At 44.4% G+C, this 20,509-nt stretch overlaps 2 protein-coding genes across 5 annotated transcripts in view; both read right to left on the reverse strand.

The window, feature by feature from the left end:
• Positions 1-1,353: 1,353 nt before the first annotated feature.
• LOC6583420 lies at positions 1,354-3,134 on the reverse strand. The gene has a single exon (XM_044009784.1). The coding sequence runs from the start codon at positions 1,821-1,823 to the stop codon at positions 1,494-1,496; it is 330 nt and encodes a 109-aa protein (XP_043865719.1). The 5' UTR covers positions 1,824-3,134; the 3' UTR covers positions 1,354-1,493.
• Positions 3,135-3,990: 856 nt separating this feature from the next.
• LOC6583422 (Down syndrome cell adhesion molecule-like protein Dscam2) overlaps positions 3,991-20,509 on the reverse strand; it is a 31,436-nt gene continuing 14,917 nt past the window's right edge. The window contains exons 8-21 of one of the 4 annotated variants that reach the window (XM_044009520.1): positions 19,303-19,454; positions 17,608-17,880; positions 15,835-16,119; positions 12,602-12,721; positions 12,210-12,383; positions 11,904-12,054; positions 11,559-11,839; positions 10,986-11,474; positions 9,610-10,926; positions 9,256-9,543; positions 9,073-9,195; positions 8,851-9,011; positions 8,241-8,367; positions 3,991-7,398 (exon numbers count right to left, since the gene is read on the reverse strand). In XM_044009520.1, coding sequence (XP_043865455.1) covers positions 6,572-7,398; positions 8,241-8,367; positions 8,851-9,011; positions 9,073-9,195; positions 9,256-9,543; positions 9,610-10,926; positions 10,986-11,474; positions 11,559-11,839; positions 11,904-12,054; positions 12,210-12,383; positions 12,602-12,721; positions 15,835-16,119; positions 17,608-17,880; positions 19,303-19,454 — 4,768 coding nt within the window. In that variant the 3' untranslated portion in view covers positions 3,991-6,571. Of the gene's footprint in view, positions 7,399-7,447; positions 7,715-8,240; positions 8,368-8,751; positions 9,012-9,072; positions 9,196-9,255; positions 9,544-9,609; positions 10,927-10,985; positions 11,475-11,558; positions 11,840-11,903; positions 12,055-12,209; positions 12,384-12,601; positions 12,722-15,834; positions 16,120-16,692; positions 16,981-17,607; positions 17,881-19,302; positions 19,455-20,509 lie in introns of those variants that run through there. The other 3 variants (XM_044009519.1, XM_044009518.1, XM_044009521.1) reach the window with 3 other exon arrangements.

The raw sequence follows: 20,509 nt of genomic DNA on the forward strand, positions 1-20,509 counted from the left end.
TAGTTGCCGCTACACAGAGCTGAGGAAATCACAATGGAAGCACAAAACAATATGCAAACAATTTTTACCTCTACATGACTGAAATACACAAAATGCCAAAAGGAAGGCAGCAGCAAAGGCCACGCCAAAAGCAAGGACAAACCAAACGCATTTATGGTCACGTGCGTACTACATATATACATACATACATACATATAAATAAATTTACTCAATGGTTCACAATTGACCAGACACGAAACTGTTTGGGCCAACATAAAAAATGCCCACAACATGACAGACAAACAATTTCACAGCTCTCAGGCTGCCCGCCTCGATTTACAGATATCACAGATAAATCCTTCTGCCCTGCTACGTCATTCATTTCATGTGTTCTCTAACCATCAAATTGTTATTTAACGAAATTATTTTGGCGCTATGTTTAAAGTGTGCTTGAGTAAAAAAAGAGACGAATGAAAAATATGGCAACGCTGTCAGCCACAGACCTCACGCCTGTATTCGCAGCTCGTAGCTGCTTTGCATGTTAATTAGCTGGCCATTTATTTTAAAAGTTTGCATTCTGCTTTGCTTCACTCACCAATTTTTATTGGTCTTAACTTGATCGACGTTTTCCTTATTTTAACGCACACAAACTTGTCTGTCACGGCAGCAGAGTGTGCGTGCGTGTGTGTGTGGCTGGGTGTGTGAGCGAACGTGCGTGTAAATGTGAATGTGTGTGAGCCATGGTGATTGATGATATCCCACGAAAAGGTAGGGTAAAGGAGATAAGGCCAAGCCCGAGTTGACAATTATAATTTAATTTGGATATTTTATCAAGTCACAAACTCGAGAAGGGAATATCCTTGGGAATAGGTAAATTTTATACCTATTAGCTAATGTACAGCGAAATATAACAGTTGGAACAAGGTATGAAAATTTGCTTTGCAGCAGTTCTGTTATCCCGCCATTCGTTGTATTTGAATGCATGAGGAGCAGAATCGTCCAGTGTGGAGCAGTTCAAGTACGTTCGTCAAATAACCTCATGCTTCGTTAAGCTTAGAACATTGTTATAATGCACGATAAGAGTGTGGATTATAACAACGAAATTCTAGTATACTGTAATACAGTGATTTCGTTAAGTTCTTATGTGTATTTGGTTTGAGTCTAAGATAATAACGAATCTTAGACTCAAACCAAATACACTGTACATTGTCAGAGTGCTACCAGACAGTTAAATATGGAAAATAGCCGAGTCAAGCACCTTGTTATACTCGTAACAGTTTCTTAGCTTGGGTAACATTATCAATTTAAAATGTAATAATAAAAGCATTAACAGCACTGTTATTGGTGAAATCCCGTTTCTGAGTAAATCAAATTGAATATATTTATTTCAAATGTTCTGTTATAAAGTAATTGCCCGTTTCTGAGTAAGCCAAACGGAATATAATTATTTCAAATGTTCTGTTATAAAGTAATTCCCAATCAATTATATATTTCATTTTTTTTTTTTTTTTCATTTAGCATGGAACACTACTTGAATTAAAGAAACAAAAGTTGATACTCCTTCGATTAAATCGTCTTAAAGAATTAAATTTTTGTTTGCTTTCCGTGGGATGCCTGTGGCTCGGCTGCAGCTTTGTTAGCTGCTCCATAACATCCGTCAACATTTGCTGAGCAATGTTCGCCTTGCGCCTGAGCCTCTCCAGGCCCAGGTTGCCTATATCCTCCACATCCACGAGGCCAGACCCAGGCTGCAGCCCACTGCACCCCCTACAGGCCTTCGGCGGCTGCCTCGCCCCCGCCCTCGCCTTGACCTGCTCGCCTGGCCCGCTGTTAGCCGGTGACATGGTTGCTCTGGCTCTTGCTCCCGCTGCTGTTTTACACACGACACTGATAACAATTGAACTTACGTAGGCGCTGAGGCTGCGGCGGCTGCTGCTGTTGCCTCACTTGATACACAAATCATTCTGTTGGCAGCTCCAAAGCTTTAATAGCCAACGGGCAAACGTTTAGGCAGCACGTCGACTGCTTTTTGCCTGCTCCTCGCTCTGCCCCCTCGCCCCACATATTATTCCGTGTTGACTCGTTAAACATTGCCGACGTTACGCAGCCGCTGGCTCTGGCTACGTTTGCTAACGAAATAAACGTTGAGACTAAAGAATTCACAGCATATTGGTTAAAAATGGGTCTCGCAACTAGCAGATACCCTGGAAACTGTAATCTGAGTTATGGATCCATTTGCATTATGAATTACTCTGTGCTATGAGTGAAGGCACTTAACATTGCTTGATTGTTATTAACAGTTATAATTTGAAACCCATTGAATCTGGGGACACCAAATTATAATATATAGCATAATATATTTTAATGAATATATTAATGCATAAGATATATTATAATATATATTATTTAATAAATAGTCGCTCACCAAAATACTTATCTAAGTCTTATCTAATCTACGTACTATGCAGCATAAATGCAGTCGACGAATAAATTTTATTTAATATTAGGAAAGAAAAGATTGGCAGATTGCAAGACTACATTTATTGTAGAGCAAATATATAAATTTCCAAGTCTAGATTTTGTTGTTGAATGATTCACCCTGCGAATGAATCACGCTGTGAGTATCTATTTACGTTATACCCTGTGTACTCTGTAAATGGGAAGTCCGGGTGTAATTGTTTTGTCACAATGTATGTGACGGACCGAAAAGGCCACGGTAATAATTTATATGTATTCTGGGCGTGTGCGACGAGCGGTGTAAATTTAGCCATGTTTATCTGTCCGTCCGAAAGATCTTCAGTGTTAGATTCATTTAGTAGTGGAGACGTCTTATCCCGCTGTTTGTCGATGCTGAAACCTTCTTAGGGTCACTTACGAAATTCACTTTCCGACTCCCCTTGAAGCGTCCGTCCGTACGAAAAAATTATTTGAGTAAATCTATATGGTTATAGCGTCTTCCAGATATAACGACGATGCCTTGGGCGTCATTATAACCGGATTCTAATGTAGTCGTTTTAGCTAACGGGCAATCTTACTTACTTTTTCCGTTTTTTCGGACTTATCGCTTAGCTCCGGATATCTCGTACACTAATCGATCAGTCCCGACATTAACATTTTATAAAAAAAATAAAAAAAAATATTTAATTATTTAATTTTTACTCTTTAATGGTTTTCTTTTTGTTTTTACATTAATAGTTTTTATTTTGTAGTTTTTTTTTTTTTTTTTTTTGGTTTTGTTTTATTTTTTGTTTGCTTTTTTGTGCTAATTATATTGTTAAACATAAAAATGGTTGTTTGCTTATTTTACCCATACAGACATAAGTATATCGTTTGGTTGTTTTTGCCTTTTGATTGTATTTTCTGGTTGTTCGAGTAAAATGCGATCTTTTGATTCAATCTGATTCAATCTGATTCAATCTGATTCGATTTGATTCAATCCGATTCAATTTGATTTGATTTGCTTTGATTCGCAGACTTGCTGTGTGATGTGATTTTCATTTTGCAACTTTGTGTTAAATTCGTAAAATTCGATGTTAAATTTAATAAACCATTTATTACACATTATATAAATAAATGCATATAAAAACGGATTAAAAATACTGCAACTCCATTGCTGGATTATACACATACATATATACTATAATATACATATATATATATATATATATATATATATATTGATAAATAATAATTGAAAAAGTGCTGCATACGAATTCTATCAAGTGTCTAGTTTTTTTTTTTAATACTTTTTGTTTGCAAATGAAACTCGAATTCGCAGACTCTTTTGGCTGCCAAGAGTCCGCGGCCCTCTGGCTCTCTTCCGTCCGTCTGTCCGTCTGACAACCTATATATAGTTGTATATATATATATGTATCTCTGAAGTTGCTATATACTTATATAACGTATTTATTTATTTTGTTTTCTGTTTTTTTTTTTTTTTTTTTTTTTTTTTTTTTTTTTATTTCCATGGAGCTAATAAATCCATTCGGCTTTATTTATTGTATATTTTCTTAATACGATTTCTTGTTGACTTTGCTTTCAAACAAATTTTGGCACATGGTTTCCTAAACGGTTCTGAAAGTTCTCTGATCTCTGTCCTGCTAGACGTCATATAAGTTTTGTTGGCTAGTTTAAAATACATCTAATTAATACGTGGATTATTCATATTCTCTAATTGTAATTTGTAGTTGCTTTTCTGCTCTCCTCACTTGGCCTTTCCTCTTTGCCTTCCTTCTCTGCAGCTATTTGTCCGAGAGCTCTTGAATGTTTGTTTCTAATTTGATTACGATTTGCTTTTGATTTCTATACTTTGGTGTTAAAAACATCTATCTACACGCTGGCGAACGACCGATTATTGTATGGGAACACTAATTGCGTAGACGCTGCGACATCGTGTCATGTAACATATGTATATCAAATATCCTCGTCTCGTCTATCGCATATGAATACTGATTCAGCTGGCGACTCCTGCTCCTGCTCGTGCTCCTGCTCGTGCTCCTGCTCGTGCTCGTGCTCGTGCTCGTTCGTGTATACATTTAATATATCAAATACATTTAGTTAACATTCTTCATTCTATATATATATATATATATTTGTTATTATGAAGTTATTTCTGTTTCTGATCTTTTGTTTCAGTCAATTTCTTTTTACTTGTGCCTATTTACAAAATGTAGCGCTAACAACTAGAGATTTCTTGATTCCAGTGTAACTGTGTGTGTGTGTGTGTGTGTATGTACAGACTATTAGATTTTAGTATTTTAGACATAAATATAAATAGATTTGTACACAGCATATGTCTTGAATTAATTGTTAGTTTGAATTGCATGTTTTAAATTCCTCGTTTTACATGTGGAGAATGCGGATTCAATTCGAGAGAACTTACAAAAATATCTCAAGTGCCTAAACGTTACCTATATATGTATGTATAGACGGTATATAACTCAATCAAAAAAAAAAAAAAAAAAAAAAAAAAGAAGAAACAGTTTTTGCATTGATCAAACTACAAAATTCGTACAACCTCTCTACACACATACATTCATAGAAAAACAGTTCGATTATGGGTAGTACGAGTAATACGCGTTAGTATATGCATTAGTATTCGAGTTACACGCCGTTAGTAGTTCGAGTTACACAAGTCGTTAGTACTTAACACTAGATTAGATTAGCTTCGATTCGATTCGATTAGATTGGATCGGGTGTATAACGGATATACGCGTACAGATATACGAGTCTATGTACAACATTTGGAAGTTCGATAACTGACCTGGGTTGTGGGTGCATGCCGTAGTACAACATGCACAAATCGTAATTATTATTACCTATGTAGTTGTTATTAATACTTTGTAATATTTGTAAGTTTATACGGTTATATGAGCGCTATGTGAATACGGGGAAATGGAGAGAGTAACAAATGGGAAGTGTGTGCGTGTGGGTGCGCTGGGCGAGTTGCCCCGCCTCTCGATGGTTGTGCAAATAATTTTGATATTGATTGTCCGAAAGTTCTTGTGTTTTGTCTTTGTGTTGGTTGGGGTTGGGTTGTCAAGCTGGTTGGTTGGTTACTGGGTCAATGCGGGGCGGTGTGGACTTGGGGTAGAGCGGATGTAACGGGAGTTGTTGGCATTACATAAGTGTAGGTACGGCGCAGCTGCTGCTGTTGTTGCTGCATACCTAAAATTCACTCAAGGAGTCTCACGACTCACGAATGCCCAAATTTAGTTTCACTTTCATTCAATTGTTTGCCATCTGGTGGTCCATTGGCCGACCTCATCCTAGCTGCTGATCAGGCTTGGATCAGATCTTACCAATGTCTCACACAGATATCGAATAATCCGATTTCTCGCTAAGCAATTTCTGGCCTGGAGCGGGTGAATGCTGCTGTGGGCGTTGCTGTTGCAGGGGCTGCTGTTGCTGCGGCTGCGGAGACTTTGAATGTGCTCGCTTGTGTGGTGGTTGCTGTTGCTGACGTTGCTGCTGCTGCTGCTGCTGTTGTTGTTGTTGCTGTTGGTGCTGCTGCTGCTGTTGCTGCTGATGATCCGGCTGTAGCTGGGACGTGGTGGAGTTCGGGCGCGACCACAGCGAGGACCGCTGGCCCAGCTTCAACTTCTTAATCGTGTCTACATCGCACTCAACCTCGGCCAGCTCAATGTGATCGCCACCGTCGCGCTCGCCGTGGTGGAAGGCGCCGGCGCTGCACTCGGCCTGCAGCTGGAGCGGGTGCAGCGTGCGCAGGATGCCAGCTCTGCATGGTTTGGTAAGGGGAAGAAGAGTATCCAGAGTTGTTTGATACTATTTGAGTTCTCTAGCAACCACACTCAAGCATTCAGTATAACAGAGACAGAGAGAGAGAGAGACCTAGATGTGTTCAAGTGTTCCAAGTTGTGTACATGGTGGTTGGTGGTGGTGTGGTGTGCTTGCTGCCGAGAGCTGCTGGCTAATGGGCGCCCTCGGGCCCACACACCTCACCGTAGGCCAAGTCTCATGTGTGATCTATGGGATCCATGTAGGTGCACGATATCTCGCCGCCATTATAGCCGAAGCTGCTGCTATCAGCCCCGCCTCCGCCGCCGTACTCACTCCCCCCATTGGCCGTATCCTATTTGGGCAACGGCAGCGTCGGCGCCGTGAAGAACTTCGAGGACAGCAGAGCCGTCGAGGGATTCAGCAGGCCGCCCCCGCCCACGCCCCCGCCCCCTCCTTGGTGTAGCTGCTGATGGTGGTTTTGGTGTGAGTCATGCGCGGGCATTATGGACTTGTGTGGAATGGGGCGAAACTGTGAAGAGGGTGGCATGCAAGTAACGGGCACAACAGATGCTAGGGTACTAACGCCTCCGTCCAAGCCCAACAGCTCCTGGCCACCAGCATGCGTGGCCGTCTGCTCGAGCTGATGGAGCTTGGGCTGGATCAGCAGCGGTTGCTGTTGCTTCAAACTACTGCTACTACTGCACTGGGTCTGACTATGATTGGGGTTTTGGTTTTGGTTTTGGCTCTGGTTCTGGTTCTGGTTCTGGTTCTGGTTCTGGTTAGGGCCGGGCTTACTATTCGACTGTTGTTTGTGGAACTGTTTCTGGTGTTGCTGTTGTGTGCTTATCGATGGCGATTTGACCAACGTGGGTATGTGGCATTGTATGGAGTCTTGTGATTTGAATGTGCTCGATATGGATTTCAGATTGCCGCTGCCGTTGCGCGGTGACAGAATTTTGCTCGAGCTGTTCACTGATGTGGCTGTGTTCGTGTTTGTGGCCGTGTTTGTGATGTTGTTGTTGCTTTTGTTGCTATTGTGATGACGCGGTGTTGTATTGGTGGAAAACTGATATTGCTGATGATGATACCTGGAGCGACCGCGTCGTGGTAATGATTTTTGTTCGGACATTGGTGACAGATCGGAGGATGTGCTTGATTGTGCTCCATGGTAGATGATGCCTGCATCGCATAGAGCATTCACGTTTTGGAAAGAGAGAAAGAAAGAAAGAAAATACGGGCAAATAGAGAATCGGCATGTGGATGGGGTAACATAAACTTAAAGCTACATTAAGGCTAACCAGCGAGAATTACAATATTATGAATTCATAGTTTCTTAGTCTTTTCTTCGTACTGGCCAAGTGTTATAGGTAGGTAAGTTAGTGTAAATCTTAAGTGCATTGTGTGGCAAAAGTGGTGCAAAGCGCGTTGATCTACTATAGATATGTTATCGATATGTTGTGATTTGGAAACTGTTGTATTAGTCTAGAGTCTGAGTCTGCAAAGTAAAGTAACGCAAAAAGAGAGAGAGAGAGAGAAATAGCCAGTAGATTACTCCTTGTTACAGGTCCAGGTCCACTAAGAGCTAAAAACTATTGCGGGAAATTAATTTAAAGCACCTGGAAGCATCACGCTATGACGTCTTAACAACCTTACTTAAGAAGCTAACGTCTGGGAGGCATATTCATATTGATAAGTCTTTAGTCGACATGGCCTGACTAAGGGAGATTCTTTTCATGCTCTCAGCAGAAGTTCCAGCTCGATCAAATATTGAAATATATTAACATTTGCATGTGTATGATTGATCTATCCATTGCGGATAAAGAGGACAAAAGAGGAAAGAATTTGGGATAGTATATACACACTCATACAAACCAACAGACAGTAGAAGACTTATTTGACTTATTCCCTGTATCTGCCTATACTTTCCCTCAAATGTACATACATATATATTTATCTTATCGACCTTCATATGCGACACTTGCCAGGTGCTGTGACTAGGGCCAGAGGGTCAATGGACTTACTGTGCTTGATCTTGCCCTCGTGCTGATTGGAAGACTCGGTGCGGCTGGAAGTAAGCTGATCCTGGTCGGACTCGGACTCCTCGCTCTCTGGCTCCGTTTTGCGTGAGTGGCGCCGTCGATTCTTGGACTGCGCATAGAACAAAGCATAACATTAGCAGGGACTGAGTGAATGATCGCCAGGTTCGGCTAGCTACTACAAAAGCGTTTGGGGATGGTAAACGCTCTCGAACGAAACAAAGGATCAACTAAAACCCAACAAAAAACTGACTGTGAGACGAGGCAGAGCGCGTCGCTCAATGCCCACATGGTAGACGGCATTGCACTTAAGGGAACTTAGATAAACGTAAAACTCGAGCAGAGAAACAACATAAAAAGCACGTAGTATTCTATGGAAAAATACACACTAATTGTAGGTCTAGTGCCCCCCCCACAGACAGGAGAGGGGGCACAGATGAAGAGAGAGAGAGAGAGAAAGAGAGCTAAAATCAAAGAAATGAATAAACAAACGCACGATATTATGAAACGGTGAGGTTTGATAATAATTATGAATTGTCTTTTGTGGACGTTGGTTGTGGTGGTGGTGGTGATGGGTGGTGGTTGGTTTTAGTACCGCAGCTGGTGGTGGCGACGAGCAGCCCTCGGCCAGAGCCCTCTCGTGGTACATGAACGAGTGCAGCAGCGTATTGGCCGGACCGGCATGATGCGGCTGTGACATGTTGCCCGCTTCCGACAATTGGAAGGTGGCGTACGGCGAAATGTCCTCAGAGGTTTCTGTGGAAGAGCCGCGGGCTTAGAGCTTGGCCGTGTCAACTGATTGAGCGCTGACACTTACCCGGAATCTTGTCATTGTTCTGCATGGAAACCTTGTGGATGGTCGCATAGTAGCGCTCACGCTGCGCCGCCTCAGAGTTGGCGCGGTTCTCCAGCGACTCCTTTTGTATGTGGTTGCTTTGTTCTGGGCGAGCAAGGGCAGACACTCAGTGAGGTGCTTGGCGTAAGACGCGCTTCTACTTACTGTGGCGATAGCATATGATAACCAAGGCAATGGTGCAAATCATGCCAGAGACGGCGGCAATGCTCGGAATGAGCAGGTTCACGTTGCCGTAGAACACGCTCGGTCCCCGCTGGCCGCGCTGCACAATCTCCGGCGGGGGCGGGTCGCCGTCCTTGGTGAGCGTGACGAAGCTGAACTCGGCCTGGGACACGCCCGCCACATTGTGCGCCTCCATGCGCAGCTGATAGAGCGTGGATGGCTGCAGATTGGAGATGACGACGCGACGCTGGGGCTTCAGGGCATTGGAAACTAAGGGGAAATGAAATGTGGTCAATCATAGTCTTGTTAACTGCCACTTGAGTTGGCTGTCCCCACCTAAAATCCACTCCTTGTCGGGGTCGTCTGTGACCGGGCGATACTGCAGCACAAAGTACATCAAGGGGCAGCCGTTGTCGGGCCAGGAGTGCAGCCGGATCAGCACCGAGGTGGAGTTAGGAGCCAACAAGCTCGTGGTCGCCGGCATGCCGGGCGCCTGGCCTTGGGTGCGCACGTGCAGCATGACGCTCGCCGGAGAGCTGCCCACCTTGTTGTGGGCATTCAGATGAATCTGGTAGGTGCTGCCGCAGACCAGGCCCTTCAGCTCGTGGCTGGAGGCGTGCCGGGAGAGCTGCATCTCCTCGGTGTTGCCCGTGGCGCGCCGGTAGAAGAGGGTGTAGCCGGTGATGGGGGCGTTGCCTGTGAAGCCGCACTTCCAGTGCATCAGAATGCTGCTCGAGGTGGCGCTGGTCACGTAGAGCACGGGAGCAGAGGGCGGCACCTGGACGAGCAGCATGTGCGTCAGGCGGTCCGTGCCAATGCCGTTGTCCACCTGGCAGCTGTAGTTGCCGCTGTCGGCCAGCTGCAGGCTGGAGATGATCAGGTCGCCGGTGTCCAGCAGCTGCGAGTTGTGCAGGCCGCCCTGGCGTAGCGCCACATCGCCCTTGAACCACTCCCGCTTGGGCTTGCCCACAGCTGTGCAGGGCAGCGTCACTGTGGAGCGCCAGGGACGCACTATGGAGCCACCGAAGGAGATGATCCTGGCCGGCACGCGATTCGTGGTAATCTGGGAGGCAACGCGCGAGCTCTTGCCCTCGCCCACGCGGGTGGAGGCTGTCACCCAGAACTGGTACTCCATGTGGGGATGCAGATTCTTGGCCTCGTAGTAGGCCTGCTGCGAGGGCAGGCTACGCTTCTCGTTGTTCAGCTCCTCGCGGCCGTTGACCACGCGTGTGTAGAGGCTGAACTTGGTGATGACGCCGTTGGGCTCGGTCGGGGACTGCCAGGAGATGAAGAGCGACTGCGGCGAGCTGACCACAACTTTGATGTCAGCCGGCGCCTCGGGCACGTCCTCCTCGGTGTGGCAGAAGAGCGGCTTGGACAGGACGCCGTCGCCCATGCGTGTGTGCGCCAGCACCTGAATGCTGTAGTTGGTGTACTTGCGCAGCCCGGTCAGCACCGTGGTCAGGGCCGTGGTCTTGCGCGACTCGACCTCGTCCTTGTTGGGCATAACGTCGTCGATGATGGGCTCGAAGATGAGCTTGTAGCCCTGCAGCAGGCCGTTCGTGTGGTAAATTGGCGGCGGCTGCCACGAGACTTGGAGCGACTGGGACGTCAGGGCAGCGCAGCGAACATCCTCCGGCGGACGACTGGGCACTACACAGAAACGTAACTATTAATATTCAATACTCATACTCGCAGCAATGAGAGCTTACCATCCTCCATCGTCTGCGCCCCAATCGGCTCCGACAGTGGACCAGGACCCACTTGATTGAAGGCCTGCACCACGATATTGTAGCGCGCGAATTTCGACAGTCCACTGAGCAGGAGCTCTCCATTGCCGCCCTCACCGTCGCCCGCAACGGACGTAAAATTGTAGGCAGAGTTGCCCGAGCTGATCAGCTTGTAGCCCACATTGTAGCCCTGGATATCGCCGTGGCGCAGCTCTGGCAGTGGTGCCGCCCAGCTAACCAGCAGTTCTGTGGACGAGAGAGGACGGGCAGACAGATTCAGGGGTGGCCCAGCGGGTCGTTGGGGCTCTGTGCGCACAATCAGCTCCTGACTGGGCGCACTGCGTCCCGCATTGCCCTCGGCTATCACCCGGAAAGCATACCGAGTCGCCGGCTTCAGATTCTCAATCAATGCATTGAAGCTGGGCGGATCTTTGACCTCCAAATGCTGCCACTGGTCGATGAAGAGAACGGCTAAGATGTGAGAAGGCACATTTGAAAGAGAGAGAGGGAAAGAGAGTTAGTTTGATGGGGAACTATTCACAGTAGAATGCTTACGATCTGCCTCGCGGTACTCCACTATGTACTTGGACACGTCGCCCGTGCTGAGCGCCTTGGGCTGCCATTTGAGGTTCACGGAGCGACTGCTGATCATGGCCGCCTCCAGCACACTGGGCGGCTGCGGGGGCTCCTGCACTTGCAGCTGCACCAGCTGCTGGTCGTTGCCATAGAGATTGCTGGCGCGGCAGAAGTACGGCCCACTGTCCGTGGCGTCCACTGTGCGTATCTGCAGCTCCGCCGAAACACCATCCGGTGTGGCCTCCTGCTTGACCGAGATTCTGCAACGATTGGGATTGCCGAATAAGTAAGAGCATGAGCTATATCCCTCTCATTTACACTCACTTGTAATTGGTTGACGGATTCAACGTATTCTTGCCCGAGCGCATCCACACAATATTTATCGGCTTGTCGCCGCTGACGGCGCACTGCAGCAGAGCCGTGTCGCCCTTTTTAACGGTGACCGAGCGCGACGTGGAGGAGAAGTATGGGGAGGCTGCAAAATTCAAAATGCAACATTTCACATTTCAATTATCTCCACAGCAGCAGCTGCACTTGCAGCCAATACAAATGCACCCGAATCACAATTGCCGTTGCAATTAGGAAAATTGCCGACTTTCGTTTTATCTAGCACATCTCCCTGATACTCACAGTTGACTTTCAGCTGTATGACCTTGCCAATGCCCGTGCCGATGCCATTGTTCGCCTGGCACAAATAGAATCCCTCGCGATCCTCCTTCACATGCTGCAGCAGCATCGAGCCATTGCCCAAGAGCTTGGTGAATGGGCGTTCCCGCACCTCTTCATACTCGCCCGATTTGCTGCCTGTTGATGGGAATTATAAATTTAAAATAGATACGATTTATTCTCCTTTTCTTTTTATACATGTATGTATATGGTATACCGAAGTGAGACTATAAACTATGAATAAGATGAGTACGAGAATTTTGCAAGGGAAGAATGTAGTCATGCATTTATGATGCTCTAATCTAATTTATATATTGAATAAAGAGATGTGGGTCAATCGAATTGACATATCTGACCTGTTGCCTTCTTCCACACGATACTGGGCGTGGGCACGCCCTGCGCCTGGCAGTGCAGCATTATGTGACGATTGCGCTCCACATTCGCGTCGGCTGGCTCGACAATCCAACGGGGCGGCACTACAGAGCGTATACGTAATATTAGAAATGTGTGACTGGCAATTCGATAAAGGTTCAAATCAAAAGTCCTCTAAGACATACAGAATAGGTATTAATTTGAGAGTTATAGAGACAGACAGAGAGAGAGAGAGAGAGATAGAGAGAGACAGAGGAAAAGTGAAGATATCTGGCAAAGTATAAACGGCAAAATAAGGCTCTGTGACTATTCAAATTGGTTGAGAGTAATAGAAAGGTTTGTAGCGTATAGAAAAAGATTCAACTAATGTACAGTTGGGCTGTTCATATCTTACTTATAATTGTAATTGTAACAAAAGGTTTTATGCAACTCAATCAAAATGGAAATAATTTAAGTAGTCGATGCTTTAAGCCGGATGCTTTATTTTACATAAGATCCGTGAGGTAAACTCTTTAATGAGGTTGGTTGTTGTGCAAGGATTTTTTAGTCATATTTTAATTAATTTTTATTATTGCTGTTTCTGTTTTGTATTCTTTTTTCATTGTTTTTTTCTCTTTGTATTTTAAATTTATATTTGTTTGTGGGCCCACGCTCTGCGGCTCGCTGTTTCGCAGTTTATTGTACAAATTACAAAAAACAGAAATTGAAAATAAATAAATAATAATAATAAAATGAAAAACTTCCCCTTGTGGCGGGGTAAATAACTGTCAAAGGCATGCCAGGATCGTATTGGAAAATATTTGCATTAAAATGAAACTGCAACAGAAAGGACATAAATGTTTTATATGCACGATTATATGAGTTTTATTGTTAAGCACGCAGATGGAAATGAAAAACTTGATTGCGCAACACAAAAACCAAAGGGGCCTTCAATAATTAGTTTTTAAAAGCATGTGCCACGCCCACGCACTCGCATGGCCGCGAAGTGCATTTCAATGATTTATAAGGCCAATAATTGCTTCTTTTTTTTTTTTGTTGTTGTTTATCACAAATACATTTACTAGCCAGCCCTTTGCTCGTCAAGCAGTTATTAATACAAAAGAAATAAAGCAATATGTGTTCATAAAGGAAATTAAGAGCATTTTTAAAAAGCAGTTTGTAGTCTGGTCTGGGTTGGCTCTCTTGTGATGTACATAAAGCGGGTTCGGCTGGGTCTACGACAGCGCGTTGGCTAATAGCGACTAGTTGGAAAAAATCTTTGCACACAACAGCAGCCTGGGTAATTGGGCATATAAACTAAATCAAATTAATGTACACACGTGTTCTCGATACAGTTTTCGACTCGTTCTCGCCAAGGAAAATCAGATAAGTAAAGAATTTGGATACATATTTTGCATTAGTTTGAGCTTGGCGCAACACGACTGAAAACAATATCGAGAGCCAACTGCGTATAAGAACAGAGCAGAGAGCAAGCAAATCATAAATAAAAGAAACTAAAACTCATTCTACTAAGTAATATGCACTATGCACTATGCGCATGCAAATGGCAGTGGCAATGGCAATGCCAATGGCAGCTGGCAGCTGGCATTGCAAAAAATAATTGAGATAAATTTTGTACAGTTGCATGCAAAAAACAAAAAACAAAAGCAATTGAAGGAGCGTGCAAAGTATTGTCCTGCTGCCACAACATGCCACATTGCTATGGTACATTCATTGTCAACTACATTAGCAAATACTGCGAAGCTTTAAATTTATATATTGCTTATAATTTGGTTTCACTGTACTTTTTATTCTGCAAAAAAAATATGCCTTTGCATTTAGAGAGCAGAATAAAAAGCGCACACACCCACACATGTATACACGCAGAAGCAGAGATAGAGAAAATGGCCATCACACACTCACACACACACACACTCACACACACACACGCAGAGTGTCAGCAGTTAAACAGAGTCCAAAGCCAAATTGAAGCATAAGCGGGGCATCTTCAGTGGATTTATAGCTGATTCAGCTGTATCAGTTAGTTTATATTCTTGTTAATTAAGCACAGCACATTTATAGCTAAGGCTTGGCCATTCAATAATTCTGTTTTCGTATTAGTTAGCGTTTTTATTTTTATTCGGTTTTTGGTGGGGGAGCGGGCAAACAGCAGCCGTTGTGCGCTAAGTTTTGAAGCTGCAAGTCCAAAAAAATGGCAGTAACAAAAACAAATCAAAAGAAAGGGTACCAAAATTCGTATGCATCGTACTCTATACACAGCGAGAGAGTTGGCAACAAAAAGGATTAAGCGAATAAGCAAATTAATGTTAGGCCAGCTAATGTTTTCATATTGTTGTGTATGAGCATTTGAATAAATTATAATTCGAGTAAAATGTTCCAGACGTGCGCTCTTCCAAGGAAGCAAGGGTGAAAGGATTCACTCTTTAATACAATCGCATACTATATGCTAACAATTACTTAGAGTTCGATAATTACCATCATCTTTCAAAGAGCGCATTTCAACCACGGCAAGCCGTCGTTTCTCTAGTGGTATAAAAAGCGTTGTAAATGAAATATCGCAACTCATCGTCAATTGATGTAAATGTTGTGGTTTATTATAGGTGAGAATACTTAAATATATATATATATGTTTATAACAAATTTTGCGGTTCTGTTTACGAAGCGAATAAGAAGCAGTGCAGTTTATGAGGTTACCTGGTGAGACTGTTGTTAAAAAACCCACAGCGTGCCAAAGCGTCTTAAGGGTATGAGGATTTGTATAAATAATTTTATGGATGTTTTAAGCTGGGCAATCTCTGGCATTTGGATTTATTTGGGATTTTGTTTTGTCTTGTTTATTATTAGATTATATGATCTTTTTGTTCGTTTTGTTGTTATTTTGGTAGAGTGAAACCGTCAAAAACAAAGCACCAAGAGTTTGGCAACGTTCAGTTACGATTGAGCTTGTGGGGCGTAGGACAAGCATCAAAAAGTTGATTTCTTAGAAATTAAACGAATCAAATCAATAACTCAAAACCATTAAGAAGCGCTTTTCTTGAATACATCAGCGAGAAAGCAAAAATGATTATTTAGGGCAGTTGTGAAAGTTTAAGGTGGTTAATTAGATCCTGTTGGGTGTTGAATGCGACAAAGGTGTAGGTGTATAGATGTACTGGTGTGTTGGTGTATTGGAGTAGTGTTGTTGATTGTGTTTTGGGCTTGTAACCTATTACGCTACCTTTGACCTGCAACAGAGCGGTATATTTGATCTCAGCTGCCGGGTTCTTGGCCACGCACGTGTATTCGCCGGAGTGCGAGGCCGACAGCGAGGGAATGCTCAGCAGCGAGCTATACTGATCGAGCATGGTGATATTCGCACCCAGCAGCTCGGGCAGCGGCTCGCCGTCTTTAAGCCAGATCAGCTTCAAGGGCGCATCGCCGCGCGAAACGCCACAGACAGTGCGCGTGCGCATGCCCTCGGCCAGGCCATCCTGAAAGGCGAACGGTTCTATGATCGGCGGTACTGCAAGAAGGAAAGAGCAACCAGAAATGTTAACAAGTCTCACTGCCAGACCCAAGAGTCTGCAACCGTCGAAATCCAATCCTTCAATTGATGTTGATCCCGCGCTGAGCTGCTGTTTGCTGTTGCTGTGGATGTTTCCTAATTTAAATTTCATACATACATTCATGTGTACAGCTAAACCTTCGCAGATTTGTTAAAGGATTGTTAAACTCTACGAAATAGTATATTACTTGGTTGTACAAACATTCCAGAACTTGAAGTGAAAGTGATTTATAAAGATATACGATATGTTTCATAACAATATATGGAATAGCTAATGCCGTTTCTTGAACACAATTTACAATTAGATGAATATATATATATATTATAGACAATATATATATGTTTATGTATAAGGATGTTGCAGGACAAGTGAAATTTCGATTGTCGATCATTAGTGATGTTGTTGATTACATTAAACAAAGTGCATACGAAAAACGCAACTACTATTAACTAAGGATAATATTCGTAAAATACTTGATATATAGTGTTTTTTTTAGAGGAGTGAATGATGTTCACAGCTCAGTTGTTTACCATTCACCAGGAGCGCCTGCGAGTTCTCCACCTCCGCCGCCGAGTTGCGCACCACGCACGAGTAGTTGCCCGTGTGGTCGCTGCCCAGGTGGTCAATGACCAGAATGCTATTATACTGATCCACCTGCTTGACGGACATGTGCTGCGTGGGGTCGATGGGGCGGCCGTCCTTGCGCCAGTTGATGGTCAATGGCAGATCGCCCTTCACCACGGAGCAGGTGAGCGAGGCGCGATCGCCCATGTTCAGCTGCAGTATCGACGTTTGGAACGGACTGAGACGCGGCGGCACTGCAAGTGGTTGGGTCAAGGCAAACATGAGTGAGAGAAGCGGGAGGAGTGCCACACTGAGCCAGCAATCAATGTAATTACGAAAACTTTAACTGTGGCCCGCTGATTGCGGCAGCGACGGACCAAATCTCGGAAAAAGGTTACAAATTATCAACATTTAATTAACGTTGCGCTTCATTAGCCCGCACATTCATTAATTAAAATAAAAATAAAACTGAAAAAGAACAAAATTAGAAAAAGGGTCGTTGGCCACGCCGCCATCAGCAAATGCGCTGACTCGCACTCCTCCGCACTTTGGTTTGCTTCTTCTTCTTCATTTTTTTTAATTTACAAACTTTTAAGCTGGGATTATTGCGCATATTTAATAAGGGTATAAGCAGATGCGGCATACGCGCCAAAATTAAAAGCGAAATCAAAACTTAAAGCTCCGTACAATCTACTTAATTTGCTGTTAATAATTAAAATGTAATTTTCACTCGACGTCATCGGAGCTTTCATTTGTCTGTTCCCTCGTCATCCAATCCGCACTGTGAGCTGAGGCAGTGGCTGTAGCTGTAGCTGTAGCTGTAGCTGTGGAGGAGACTGGCCAACTGGCCGACAGTTGGCAGTTCACAAAGATATACTAACCTATGACCGTCACCTCGCCGCTGCGCCGGGCGCTGTGACCCTGTTTGTTGCGGGCCCAGCACGTGTAGACCCCGGAGTCGGTGTGCTTCTGCACTGGGCTGATGGTCAGCGAGCCGTCCGGCTGCACGCGCTGCCGTATATCGTCGGGCAGCTCGCGTCCGCCGCGCTCCCAGTGTATCTCCTCGATGGGGTAGCCGGCGACGGGGCATTTCAGATTCAATGTCTCGCCCGAGACAGCTGTCACCTTGGGGATGAGGCGTATGTAGGGCAGACCTGCGGGGCGAGCGGTTGACAAACGTGAGTGCTTAACAGATTTGTGTACACGTTGCTCATTTAATAATGCAGCAAACAGCAAATATTACAGCGAGCAAACAAGCAAAGGAAAAGGAAAGGCAGGAAGCAGCGCCAATGTAATATGCATATCCTGACTGCCGTCACTCCGACTCTGAGGCAGACTCTCTAAGCAGAGCCGCCGAAACGCTTTTCGCTTTTCGCTCTGCGCCTGCAGAATGCGGAAGGAAACAATGCAGCAAATGCCGCCAAGCAGCAACAACAGCAACAACAACAACATGTTGTTGGTGCGCTGCTGCGGCTGCTGCTTACGCTGGTGCTTGTGGATTCTGCGGAGTATGCATAATTTTCTAGCATGTCATACGTGAGCAGTTTGGTGTCGCTGTCTGCACCCGCGCCAGAGATTTTTGTAATCACCGCCATTACCAAGTCGCGTAATCAGCGACACAGCGAGAATTCAAGCAGGATGAGGCGCTGCTTTGAGATACTTGCATTATGCGAAGTAAAGCAGAAGCTCTGACTAGAGTCAGCTTGGCATAGGAAAGCCGATGCGAAAGAATGACTTCCGAATAATCTGAATCATAATGTGAGCATATTATAAATATATAAAGTATATTTATGCAAATTTAAAATGAATTAATGAAGATTTAATTGACTAACCTCTCACTCTTTGAATATATTTGCTTTGTATACGGAACATAAATGAATATCGGCACAAGTGAAGAGATTGAGATGATATATTTAATATATACGTGATGCTATATATGCAACAATTTGATGATTATTGAATAGTTGTTGTCATATCATATAGACTCGCAGGTTGTTTTAACATCGACTAGTCGAGAATGCCTTTTGCTTCATGTTTAACTTTAAGCGAAAGCGTTGGGCGCAGTTCTTATATTTATTTTTCCTCTGCTGTCATTTTGCTTGCGCTTCCCTCCGCTTGGCAACGCCATTTTGTTTGCGCGGCGACACAAAAATATTTGATTTCTTGCAAAAACAAGGTAGATGAGGCCCTCAGCGAGACGAGGCCCTCTGCTTGTGTGCACAAGGGGGAATGCGCCTTGAACAACACTTTAGAGCTGCAAAGCAAACTGCAGCCAGATACTGCATACATACGTAGATAGGCGAGAAAGGCGCACAGAGTGAAGTGTTGGAAACAAAGCAAAAGCGATGTAAAAGAGAAAAAAAGAAAATGAAAACGGTGCACAAAAGTAGGCAACATAAAATCACCGAAAAGAGAAGACCAAAAATACAAACAAAAACTGAGAGAACTGAAAAACGTTTAAGTGCATGTGTAAAGTAGCTGTTTACACACACACGCATACATATATAGAGAGAGAGATAGACAGAGAGAGACATATGCAGAGACAGTTGTGTGTGATTTGCGAATGTAGCACATACCATAAATATTCAAGCGAGCTGCATGCTCCACTCGACCCGCACGATTCTCGGCTATGCAGGAGTATTCACCGCCATCCTCGACCATGACATGGCTTATGTTAACATGACTAATTACATCTCCATGCACGGTGATGTATTGTCCGATCATAAATCTGCGAAAAGAAGACAGAGAAATACCATGAGAACAGATGCATTAGTACGAAAAACATTTGAATGGCCCACACGCAGAATGCGCGCAGTGTGCAATGCGATATGCATTTTATATTCGTATACTCGTGTATTCGTTTTTATTTTGCTGCATATTTAAGCGGCAGGCCAGGGGCATTAACGAGCAGCTACATGCATATTAGTGAGCCATGTACGAGCCCTTGTATATGCACACACACACACAGACACACACACACACACACACACACACACATATTTGCACAGGCTCAACGAGCCGCATCTCGTATGCAGGCTGACCCAAATCCTTTGCTTTGGCTCTGGGCTTCATTTGTTTTCGACACAACACGGCGTATACGTAACATTGCATTATTTAGATGTAATGAAGTCTGCCTCCATGTTGCTCTGCCGCTCTGTCGTTCTGTCGCTCTGACAAGCTGTCAGGCTTAGCACAGTTTCTGCTCTGCTTTCAATGTCATGTGCCACGCCCACAAGCCACAGCCAAATAGACATCACAGTCGAGCTCCACTTAATGCGCCCATTACGTTGTCATGGCAAATAATGAAGAACAAAAAAAAAAAAAAAAAGGATTTTTATGAGCGCTCAAGCTGGCTTAAGTCTATTTGTTTGCAAGCCGTCTTATTGGCGAATACATTAATTACAGCAAACAATGTTCCGCATTCGCCATATGGCACTCATACACACACAGACACAAGCGGCTTTGTGGGCTCTCGTTAGGAAGCGAAGCATCGCATCCAGTGGCTCATTAGTTTGCGGGCGACGCGCTATCAACATTTCAATTGGCATTAGAGTTGGAGCAGGCAAAGTAATTACAATTTTAATTAACTTTCGCAGCTGTCCGGGCCAAGCCCTGCGCGGGCTGCACAGCGATCGTAAATGCACTTGGTTCTCGGACGCTGATTTCCCCAGAAAGTGACAAAGTCAACCGAAAAACTTAGCGGCTGGCGGTTGCCACTCTATAAAGTGGCCGTGCCCCACGAGCGTCGCGCGACGCTTGTTAAAAACAACAACTGTAGTTAAA

Source organism: Drosophila mojavensis, unplaced genomic scaffold (assembly GCF_018153725.1).
Source record: "Drosophila mojavensis isolate 15081-1352.22 unplaced genomic scaffold, ASM1815372v1 contig_74, whole genome shotgun sequence".
Taxonomy (NCBI): Eukaryota; Metazoa; Arthropoda; class Insecta; order Diptera; family Drosophilidae; genus Drosophila; species Drosophila mojavensis.

What these genes read in the sequence shown, in the direction of transcription:
- LOC6583420 (XM_044009784.1), bottom strand. Translation starts at nt 1,823, where the DNA reads ATGTCACCGGCTAACAGCGGGCCAGGCGAGCAGGTCAAGGCGAGGGCG.